The 11,940-nt window shown below is 43.1% G+C and overlaps 1 protein-coding gene across 1 annotated transcript; it reads right to left on the reverse strand.

Moving 5' to 3' along the window:
- Positions 1-10,834: 10,834 nt before the first annotated feature.
- On the reverse strand, positions 10,835-11,488 carry LOC308511745 (RNA polymerase II subunit A C-terminal domain phosphatase SSU72-like; the record flags this gene model as incomplete). The annotated part of the gene is made up of 1 exon (XM_081081656.1): positions 10,835-11,488. The coding sequence occupies one exon, from the start codon at positions 11,486-11,488 to the stop codon at positions 10,835-10,837; it is 654 nt and encodes a 217-aa protein (XP_080937782.1).
- Positions 11,489-11,940: the final 452 nt, after the last annotated feature.

Below are 11,940 nucleotides of genomic sequence, written 5' to 3' on the forward strand. Positions count from 1 at the left end.
GTCAAATACAATTATGTGTGAAGGGGCTAAGATTAAAAAAGAAAGTTAATAGAGGTGACCAGACTTGCAGGGAGGGCAGTTAGGGGTAACCAGGCTTGCAGGGGAGGGCAGTTAGGGGGATCGGGCTGGCAGGGAAGGGCAGTTAGGGGTGACCAGGCTGGCAGGGGAGGGCAGTTAGGGGTGACCAGGCTGGCAGGGAAGGGAAGTTAGGGGTGACCAGGCTGGCAGGGGAGGGCAGTTAGGGGGATCAGGCAGGCAGGCAGAATGGTTAGGGCAGGCAGGCAGGTGAGCGGTTTGGAGCCAGCGGTCCTAGATTGCGAGAGGGATGTCCAATTGCCAGTTTAGGCCTTATCCCATTGGACATCCCCCAAGGAGTGGAGAGGGTGCCGGTCAGGTTGAAGGACCCCACCCCCATGCATGAATTTCATGCACTGGGCCTCTAGTTCAATATAAACACCTTTTCCCAAACAGCAAAGATGGGGGGGGGGGGTATTTTAACTAATGAACTTCAATTTACTAAAGTTCTGTGGAACACCAAAAACATTATTTTTTGCTGATCTGACATAAAATATAGGTATAATTTTGAATTATTCACACCAGATAACTATTGTGTTGGCTGTTGTCATTTTTTTATTTGACCATCTAAGGGCAAAGAGGTCAGTGCCCTTGACTAAACAGTCAGGTATTGCATGCTTTAAAAATTCTTGCGACACACCAGTTGAAAACTGCTGAACTAAACCAACTTCAAATGGGGAAATACAATAAAAAATAGTATAATTTTAAAATATTGGAGTAGTTATGAGTCTGGGAAACTTACTGCTAGATAATATTCAATCCATAAAGATATTAGAACATAAAACTGAATAGTCATATGCAGATTATAATGTGCAGAGTTAACCTTCTTGTACCATAGTAAGGAAAAAATGCCTTTTTAAATGTAAAATTTTAACAATAAAATGAAAATACACATGAAGAAAAGTTAAAAAGTGTACCATATAGCAAGAAGTGCTGCCTTTATTACCATCAATCTTTGGTAAACCTTATAGACTGGTACTTGAGAACCTGAGTTGAGCTCTGGTTTTTGCATTTTTTTTTAAGTTAACCGTTAGATGCCTGCGGAAGTATAAGTGGTCTTTTTTATTCTAGTATATTTGGCCTCCATTCTTTTCCCCAAAGTATTTAGTCTGGGATATAGTTTTCTTAAAATATCCAAATAAAAGTGAAAGGTCATACTCCAGACTTGGAAAAAAGGAATTATTAAGGCTGAGTCAATTTCTCTCTGCACCACACCCCATCACTCATCTGAGGCATGCACATGCACACACACAGATAAACACACACACACACACACACACACACACACACACACACACACACATTGCACGTAAAATAAAATACTGGAAGACCAAAATTCATATAATCAAAATTTTGAGCAAACAAGTAACACACAATATACACAATTTGGTCAAAGCTCTACAGACTTTGAGTCAGTACAAATTTAGCCCAATCCTCTAACCTCTGCCAGATGTGTAGTGTTACACATGGATAACTGATGTTCAGATGACCTTACAAGTCATTCAACCAGCAAAGAAGGGCAGACACACTTGACTTCAGTATACAGAGCTCTCTAGGTCCAGAAAGCATATGGATACATTTTACAACTATTTTCAAGAAGAAGTTATGCAATAAAATGTTTTTCGTTTAACCTCTAGCTTTCCTAGGAATTCAAACACAACGACTAGCCCTGAACATCCCAGGCAACAAACACTTCACATTTAGGAAACATGTCAATTGAACTGTTGACCAGATGATGATAAAAAGGCCACATTTTTTTGTAAAGGTTAAACAGCAAGGAGAAAAGGCTCCGAAAGGAGTAATGAAGTGAAACTGTACAAGGACATTTCCAAAACAGCTTATATGTGTGTTTTGTGTGAAGCAGTCTCTAAGAAGTCATAAAATCCTCATTGCTTAGCCATTTAAAAATCAGAGCATATAAAGGCAGACTTAAAGTGCTTAATTGTGTCTCTGATTTTTTTCCTGAACAATTAATATGGATTTTACACTAATCCACTAGTGAGGAATTTTAGGTGTTATTTTTGTTTGTTTGTTTTGTGTGTTTTTTTTAAGCTGTTCACAACTAGCAACATGAAGCTTACTAAAGACGACATTTTCAGGAAATTTTGTCACAATTTCTTGAGTCATTAAACTGTTTTTGACCATTGATTTGTAGATACAAAATAAAAGTTGCTGCAACAGCTAATACTGTTTTACAGACTACATTCAAACAACAATTTCCTTAAAAATAAGATATTTTCTACTTATTTGAGATTAGAAATATTTGTAGTAAAAATGATTCCTTTATGAAATAGATATAAGACCCTTAAATAAAATTTATACTTCAGGAAGTGCATTAAACTTCTGAAGCTTGAATATCACAATGTATACCTTAGAATCCAAGGTAATTAGAGAGTTTAAAATAAAAGTCCTTAATTCAATATTTTAGCAGGGAGGAAAAAATAAATGTTTTAGAGAAATGTTTCTTAATAGACCATTTGCAGCTTCACAGTTATCTAGGGAGTTTGTTATTTTTAAATAGAGATTTTTGGGCCTCACTGCAGACTTACATGGGCTCAGCAATATGCATTTACCAAGCTCCTCAGCTGATTCCAGAGTATGGAAAAGCCGGAAAATCACTGACAGGAATAGAGAATGTGAATGAGAACTCTATAGGGAAACAAGCATGCATTTTCATTGTTCCCTTGCATTAGAATATTAAACTGCAATTTTCCTGCTACTTAATTTCGCTAACATAAATTAAAGACAGAGTCACACAGTATTATAATTTCTTAAAGCAAAACCAACAATTATTATTCCATAGAACTCCAACTCAAAATGCTTATATATATATTTCCCTAAGAAGGTCCATGATAAACAAGACATAACACTGATTTTACTCCAAGGATACCAAAGTATTTATAAAACAGAAAAGACTAATCTGAAACCCAGTTGTCTGAGAAAGTTCAAATCAAATACAAAAGGCCTTACCAATTTCAACCTGTTTCTGCCTATTACTTTTAAAGAGGCAGCTTTTAAAAGTTTTTCAAGCCCCAGCCAGGTTAGAGCATCGTCCCAATATGCCAAGGTTGTGAGTTAGATCCCTGCTCAGGGCACATATAAGAAGCAACCAAAGAATGCATAAATAAGTGGAACAACAAGTCAATGTTTCTCTCTCTAAAAAAAAATCAATACATTAAAATTTTTAAGTTTTTTAAAAGATCAATCTACACTAATAAAAGAGAAAAATGGTAATTGGCATACGGCACTACCGTTTTCATTGGCTAATCAGGGCTATATGCAAATTAACTGCCAACTAAGATTGGCAGTTAACTGCCAACTAAGATTGGCAGTTAACTGCCAACAAGATGGCGGCTAATTTGCATATGTAGGCACAATGCAGGGAGGCGAAAGGGAAAGCAGGAAGAAGCCCCCTGCCACTGACAGTGATCGGAAACCCAGGGGGGAGCTAAGAGCTGGGGGGCAGGGCAAAGGCGGCCCTGGGGCCGCCTTTGCCCTGCCCCCCAGCCATGATCAGAGAATCAGGTGCCTTTTCCGCCCTGGCCAGTGATAGCAGGAAGTAGGGGTGGAGCCAGCGATGGGAGCTGGGCACGGTCGAAGCTGGCAGTCCCGGGAGCTAGGGGTCCCTTGCCTGGGCCTAAAGCGAAGCCCACGATCGCGGCGCCCCCCGCTGCCACTGTGGGTCCCCGCTGCCCGGGCTGGACGCCCAGGCCAGAGACATTAGGCCTGGGCAGGGGTGGAGCTTGCAACCGTGAGGAGCTGGGGGGGGCGGAGCTGGGGATTGGGGGAATATGGTGGTCCCCTTGTCCAGGCCTGAAGCCTGGGTCAGAGGCGTCAGGCTTGGGCGGGGGGTGGAGCAAGCGATCAGAGGGAGATGGGGGTCCCCTGCCCAGGCATGATTCCTGGGTCAGAGGCCTCAGGCCTGGGCGGGGGCCAGAGCCAGTGATCGGGGGGAGATGGGGGTCCCCTGTCCAAGCCTGACACCTCTGGCGGAGGCGTCAGGCCTGGGCAAGGGGCCGATCAGGCGATTGGAGGGTGATGGGGGTCTACGCCTCTGGCCGAGGCATCAGGCCTGGGCAAGGGGCAGAGCCAGCAATCGGAGGGGTCTTGGGGTCCCCTGCCCAGGCCTGATGCCTGGGCCAGAGGCATCAGGCCTGGGCTGGGGGCAGAACCAGTGACGGGGGGAAATGAGGGTCCCCTGCCTCCTGACACCTGTGTCAGAGGCGTCAGGCCTGGGCAAGGGGCCGATCCTGCGATTGGAGGGTGATGGGGGTCAACGCCTGAGGGCTCCCAGTATGTGAGAGGGGGCAGGCTGGGCTGAGGGACACTGCCCCCCCCCCCACACACACACCCAGTGCACGAATTTCATGCACCGGGCCCCTAGTAATAATATATTGTATTTTGTTAGTTGCTTATCCAAATTATTCCATTATCAATAAAGGTTCTTTAAAAAGTGTTAGACAAGGACCATGACAGTTCAAATTTTTTAAACCTTGTTCAATTTAAAGATCCTTTGCTAATACAAATAATAGTTTACATAATTTTGACATATTGTATGTTTGCTTATTTATTTACAGTAGAACAGATGCTCACTTAATTCATTAAAGGTTTCAGGTTGATCAGATTTATCTGTGTATTTTTTAAACTAATAATAAATCACTTACTGATGGTTCAATCAATTTTTGCACATGTATTATTCCATTTCATCACCTACTTAATTTTCTGAATCAATCTTTATTTATAAACACCTTGTCCTCTTCCGCTTCTATGCCTGTGTCATGCTGAAGATTTTGATCCCTATGGTGCAAGGACAGACCCAGAATCAGGAAGTAGATAATACAGGGCACAAGAGAAAGAGCATAGACACTATTTATTCACATATGGGAGTGAAGAAGATGACATAACAAAATGATCATACCTTCATTTAAAGAGAAACCTTCCTTATAATTATTAATTCCCCATTTAAAAAATAATAGGACTATGTCACTTGGTAATATAATCAACTGGAACTGAGTACATGATCTCATATCTAAAATCCCTGCCTACTTTTATTTTTCATTCCATTTTCTGTCATACAAAAGTTAAAGTTCTTGTAATGTTTGGAATTTTAAAAACATTACTTTATCCACTGTTTGTTGTCTAAATTAAATAAAAGCCAACAATATACAATTTCTAATACCCATTTGTGATATTTTAGTGTAGTCATTCATTCTATTCAATATTTACTTCAGCATCTACCACATACCAGGCACTGACCCACCTATACTTTTCTAATTTTAATTTACATATGAATGAAGTCTAAAATGCAAACACTGATTCTGGTATGTCTAGACTAGGTCTTAAGATTCTGCACTGCTAAAAAAAAAAAGCATTAGGTGATATTGATCATACTTTGATTATAAAAGGTCTAATTTGTCTAACTTGAAAAAGATAAAGTCATGCTAAACAAGAACAATCTTTTAACTCCCAGGGCTGAAAATCCTATTGTTTAAAAGTATGTTTTATTGAGCCAAAAATACTAGCCAAAAAAAGACTGGTCTTGGGGCATGGAGTCTAAAACCCCAGCAGCATAGTCATTATCACAGAGTTTTGCAGTTTTATATATAAAGTAGTGACCCAGTGCACAAAATTCGTGCACAAAAGGGGATTAATTAGAGGAAATATTTTAATATTGCTATTTGCCCTTTCTCTATAATAGAAGTGTCAGAGGTGAAGGAAAATTAGTAAAATGTATATGAAAATCTTCTTCCTGTCAGAGTCTGGGGCACACCATGGGACCCAGAGTCAAGTCCCCGCCCACCCACATGCACCTTGAAATTGCACGAGACCCAGACCTGGCTGGCCCCACCCCCATTGGGCTAGATCCAGACCTGGCCAGTCCCACCCTCGTCAAGCCCCACTGGGCAGGGTCGCAGCCTCAGGTCCCCTGGCCCAGTGCCAGGCGGGGGGCACAGCCTAAGGTACCCTGTCAAGCCCTGCTGGGCAAGGGTTGCAGCCTGAGGTCCCCTGGCCTGGCACCAGGGTTAGGGGTATGGCCCGAGGTCCCCCGGCCCAGCACTGTGGTGGGAGGCGTGGCCTGAGACCTCCTGGCCCAGTGCCAGGGAAGGTGTTGCAACCTGAGGTACCCCAGGCAGGGGCACGGGGGGGACTTGAGGTCCCCCATCAAGCCCCACCAGGTGGGGGGCACAGCCTCAAGTCCCCCATCAAGTCCCGCCGAGAGGGGGGAGCAGCCTGAGGTCAACCAACCTGGCGCCAGGGTGAGGATGCAGCCTCAGTTCCCCTGGCCCGGTGCCGGGGCAGAGGGTGCAGCCTGAGGTCCCCCAACCTGGCACCGGGGCAGGGGTATGGCCTGAGGTCCTCCAGCCTGGCACCGGGTGGGGGGTGTGGCCTGAGGTCCCCTAGCCTGGCATCAGGGCGAGGGGCATGGCCTGAGGTCCCCTGTCAAGCCCCACGGGGGCATTGGGGGGGGGGGCGCAGCCTCAGGTCCCTTCTGATTGCTTGTTAAGACTCATTATGGGAACTTGGCCTCTGTTGTGGGTGCAGCCATCTTGTGTTACAGAAACCCACCCCCCACCTCCACTGTGGGTTCTGCCATCTTTGTGGCAAAGTGACAGTCAATTTGCACATTCACTCTTTATTATATAGGATTAGGCAGGGTTGGGGAACCTTTTTTCTACCAAGGGCTGCTTGGGTATTTATAACATCATTTGCAGGCCATACAAAATTATTAACTTAAAAATTAGCCTGCTATCTTTGGTCAAATTAACTAACTCACCCCCCTAAATGCCTTGGCAAGGCCAGACTCAATAATTCTTGGGCCTTTTATGGCCTGCAAGCTGCACGTCCCCTACCCGACAGGGGGTACAGAGAAGAGGTAGCCTGAAAGAAACTTACATTATCTGTAGGCAAAGGGGAAGGAAACTGTGAAGTGGGACCTGCTCTGGGATAGGCACAGAGTGAACATAAATTTCTGCTCCTGTAAATTGGCTGTGGGCAATAGTCCAGAAAGCCCATGTGTAAACAACAATTGGAAGCTCCTTGAGTTATATGGTGCCCAGCTAAAATCATCCCAGAAATAGCCACCTCGGAAACTAATCTGAAGTTCAAATAGGCAATGGAAGGAATGTGAACAGCCTTTTTTTTTAAGCCATGAACAGACTAACAGTACTGTCACTTATTCTCTGGCTCCTGTAATTTAATTAAGAACTTAAGAGAATTTTCTCCTTATCAGAAGCCACATCTGAATAACACCATCCATTAACAATTTGTGACCTGCCATTGTAGCCTGTCATCAAGAAAGGATTGAAGTTTTTAAAGTGCAACAAAAGCTAAACAATTAAATATAATCTAGTATACAAAAGATAGCACTATCAGAACATGACTAATGCCAAATTCAGAAAGAAAAATAACCGAAGGACTTGTATGCATGCATATAAGCATAACCAATGGATGCAAGACCCTGGGGGGGGGGGTTAGGGCATGTGCCAGGGGGTAGGGGAGGTCAGGGGAAGGTCAATGGGTGGAAAAAGGAGACATACTATTTGTAATACTTTAAACAATAAAATAAAATTTAAAAATATATATATAAAGTCTTGTTGTTGTTGTTTTTTTTAAAAAAAACAACAACACGAAAATAAAGCAAATTTTTAAATCCTGTAAAAAAAGAAAAAAGAAAAAGAAGTTATGGAGAACATTCTACATTGCAAGGATCAACAGTTTATTGCGAGTTGAGATAATCTGTTGCTGTAGCGGAAATTTTAAAAGTTTAAGGAAAAAGTGAGTGAGCTTGGCTGATATTGAAAGCAAACAATAAATACTTGTTGAAGAACTGAAGATCTCATGACATTGTACTATCAGGCTAAAATGGAATCTCTAGTCACCTCTAGTTACCAGCTTAATAAAAACTGTGCTGTATTCACATAAAGATTTTTTTAAAAAATACTGCTATAAAATTAACAGAAATGCTTTCCCAAGTGAGCTGAGAACACAGGTAGAAAAATAAAATGGACTTTGTTGCAGCAAATTTTAGAAAACAGTCATACCACACTTCTTTCCTCTGTTTCCAAAGGAGTCACTGTAGTCTTTTGAGTATAGATTAAAAGGAATTAGAAATACAATGAGGAATTTGTTCCAAGAATAAACACACACACACAAACACACTCACAGTCGTTTTCTGTGGGTTTATACTTACTCTTATTTAGAACTAACTGAATACTCACTTGAACCATTTCAGGAACCGGCATTAACATTCTATTATGCTCTTGGATATTGTAAGCCCAGGAACTTTAAATATGTTCTTTTCACCTTTCTTTGCTTTTTGTTCAAATTGGCCTCTTCTAGCACTGACTCACCTGCCTCTCTCCTTCCTTGCACATCCGAACACTTAATCATTAAGTCCACACGACAATTAGGTTCTAGTCAGCATTAGCCTAAGGAACAAAGTCTCAGGTCTGTTAACCAGGGAAATGGAGTTTTAGTGGAATTATAAGACAGCATATTGGCCTCAGTTGTGTTTCAGCTTCAGAACCAGAAAAACCACAAGGACCCCACCAACCACACCCTTACAAAACCAGACAGAACAATGCCATGGCTGACATCAGAAGCAGATGCAATGATCAACTACCCACTACCCTGGGTTGGGTCTACCAGCAGAGACCACTATCCTAACTCCCTTAAATCACCATGATTAATGACTTTTTTCTCCTATAAACCCATCCCTTAGAAGCCACCAGGGAGCCAGGTCTTAGAGCTTTGGCTCACTTGTGATTCCAGGCTTGGTGCCATTTCCTTAAATAAACCTTTACTATCTTTGCTACAAACTCCTGTTCACATTAAATGCATGCAGGCAAATGGTCCCTTTAGTATGGTAACAAAGTTAGTTTATTCCCATGTTTAAAAAACCTGACTTTCAATTCAGAAATCACAGCAAAGAAAAATAAGGTACACATTAATTTTGTTATAGTTATGATTTTCACTAGTCTAGAAAATACACTAATTACAGACTCATTACTATGCAACTTTACCAAAACTTCCTATCAGACCACCAAAGTCTAGCATTGAACTTTCACCACTATTTTCATCTTTAAATATCATAGGGCACACGCCATTTATCTTGGGGAAAAATCAGAAGCCCCTAGATCAGTGGTTCTCAGCCTTCCTAGTGCCGCGACCCTTTAATACAGTTCCTCATGTTATGGTGACCCCCAACCATAAAATTATTTTCGTTGCTACTTCATAACTGTAACGTTGCTACGGTTATGAATCATAATATAAATATCTGATATGCAGGATGTATTTTCATCGTTACAAATTGAACATAATTAAAGCATAGTGATTAATCACAAAAACAATATGTAATTATATATGTGTTTTCCAATGGTCTTAGGCGACCCCTGTGAAAGGGTCTTTCATCCCCCAAAGGGGTCGCGACCCACAGGTTGAGAACCATTGCCCTAGATGAAGCCAAGAATTTTTCTATCATAATTACCTATAACATATGCAAATAAGCTGAAATAGGTCTGCTGTATTTCAAGATTGCCTCAATTTATGGTAATTTGTGTTCAACTGTGATTCACAAGCTGCCGAAAACTAATCAATACACTATTTAGATTCAAACAAAATTTTAAAACAGTGCTATTTATGACAAATAACTGAGATGAAAATGCTAAGATTTCTACTATAACGTATTATTTTAATTTGAATGATCCTTTATGACTGAATTGCAGGTGGTTATAACTTGCAAATTAAGTTATCAGAAATTAGGATGATGTGACCCAAGTGACCAGATTTTCACAGAATTTACAATGAAAGCTGCATTTTGAGGCTTCAAACTTTATTGCTGATGTCCTGGGTAAGAATTTTTTTTTCTTTTTTTTGCAGCCTGTCCAAAGAACAGCACTAATTGAATATTGTCAACTTAGAGAACAAGTGGTTAACATCCCTGGTTCAACACTAATTAACTGGTAGAAGTGCTTGACCAGGGTATTATTTCTTGACCTTTCCAGTGTCCTCTCACTAAAACCGATTACTTTAATACCAACTCAACTAACAGCACAGAAACACTGTTCGAAATGAAACCCAAGAGAAATTTTTCAACTTATATGAACAACAAATACCTCTAGGGTCAATTAATACCCGAACTTCACACAGAGGTTCATTCAGTCATAAATGTGTAAAATGATTCAAGTGAGCTTTGAAGATCTGAGAAAAATACTCAATAATAATGCAGTTTAGAGGAATGAACAATGCGATCACACTCTACCTTGCAGATTCTACACTAGCTGACAATTTTTTTTTTCTGTTGTTTATTGTACAATTGCAGTTTCTCTCCTAATACGATGCCTCCCACTGCTTTATTCATGTATTGGTACGGTCCCATCCACGCTTTTGTTCCGGTCCTCCGATCCAGTTTAAGAACCCATTGTGGCCATCGAGTCAAAAAGTTTGCCCACCCCTGTATCTAGCCAGACAGGGCAGGAACGCACAAAGACATATATGTCAGAGAAAATGTTCTATAAACCGAAAAAGTAAACAACTTTCTTTATAAACTTCGAAAACAATATCCCACTCATAAGTGGGGTTAAAAAAAAACCTCTGTTGTTAATCTGCACTTATGTCGTCTCGTCCCGTTGGTACAGTTTATCAGGATCCCACTACGCACCCACCGACAGAAGCCCTCAAAGTGAAAGCCAGGGACGGGGAGGGAACGGTACTAACGAGAAAGCGCCAATGGCTTCGGGAAACGCACCTGGTCATCCGGTCAGTAGAAGCAGACGGCGTGCGGGAAGGTCAGACCTAATATGTCCTTGAACAACTTCAGCACCTCCACCAGTCCCTCGTCCATGTTATCCATGAGGAGAATGCACTGGCACAGCTCATAGAGGAGGAACGAACCCAATATGGCTTCGGTGTCGTCGTCCTGGATATCCACGTTGATCACATGCACCCGGTGCCAGGTCACCTTCTTCCTGGCATTCAGATCCCTCACCACGCGGCCGAACACTCTCTGTTCGCAGGTGAAGATCAGGTCGAATATCTCCTCACAGTTCTGGAACCTTTCCGGCCGGGGCTTGATTCGCTTGTTTCTCTGCAGCATGCTCAAAATGCCGGTATGCGTGTAGAGACCTTCGTCTTTCCGAATGAGATCTTGGTACATCTGCTCATAGGTGGTTTGGAAATCATACACGTTGGGCGTGTAGGGCGTTGGCCCCGGAAGCCTCACGTAAGTCCCTGTGCCAAAGGAACGGACGCGGTGGAATCCCCGTCTCCTAAGCAAGCGGTGGGCCTCCATGCTCCGGTTCTGGTTGCTGGAGCACACAACGGCCAGCCGCAGCCGCGACCTGGCCTCGGCCATACTGTCCTGCGCCAGTGGTTCCTCACCAGGAAGGTGGTGGCCATGGTTCCCGGCAGCCATGGTGGGTGGTGGCAGCAGGTGGTAGTAGCGGCAGTTGGGGTAACGGCAGCTCCTTACAGTTGCAGGATACGCGGCAACGACCCACGCCAGCCCAGGACCCAGCGGCTTCTGTGGCGCAGGCTGTGGCGCAGGCGTTTAAGCAGGTGCCAGAGCGCCCCACCCCCACCCCCTACGCAGGCCCAGAACAGGCATGTCTCTCCCAGCGCCCCTCCCCCCCCCCAACCGCCAACGGTCGTAAGAAGGCCCACCCACGGGCATGCGCACAACCGCCTTGGGCATCTGGCAGAAGGCCAAGTTCCTCGTAGGGACTACACACGGCACGGACACATTTCCTTTCTCAATAACTTTAATCTGGGAATACCTACAGCCTTCACTGTCGGGATTTTCTTAATTGCATGATTTCCTGAACAGGGAATTTTGCAGGTGTGTTTCATTGTGGAGGACTGATCCAC

The sequence above is a fragment of the Myotis nattereri genome (assembly GCF_964212035.1).
Source record: "Myotis nattereri genome assembly, chromosome: X".
NCBI classification, from domain to species: domain Eukaryota; kingdom Metazoa; phylum Chordata; class Mammalia; order Chiroptera; family Vespertilionidae; genus Myotis; species Myotis nattereri.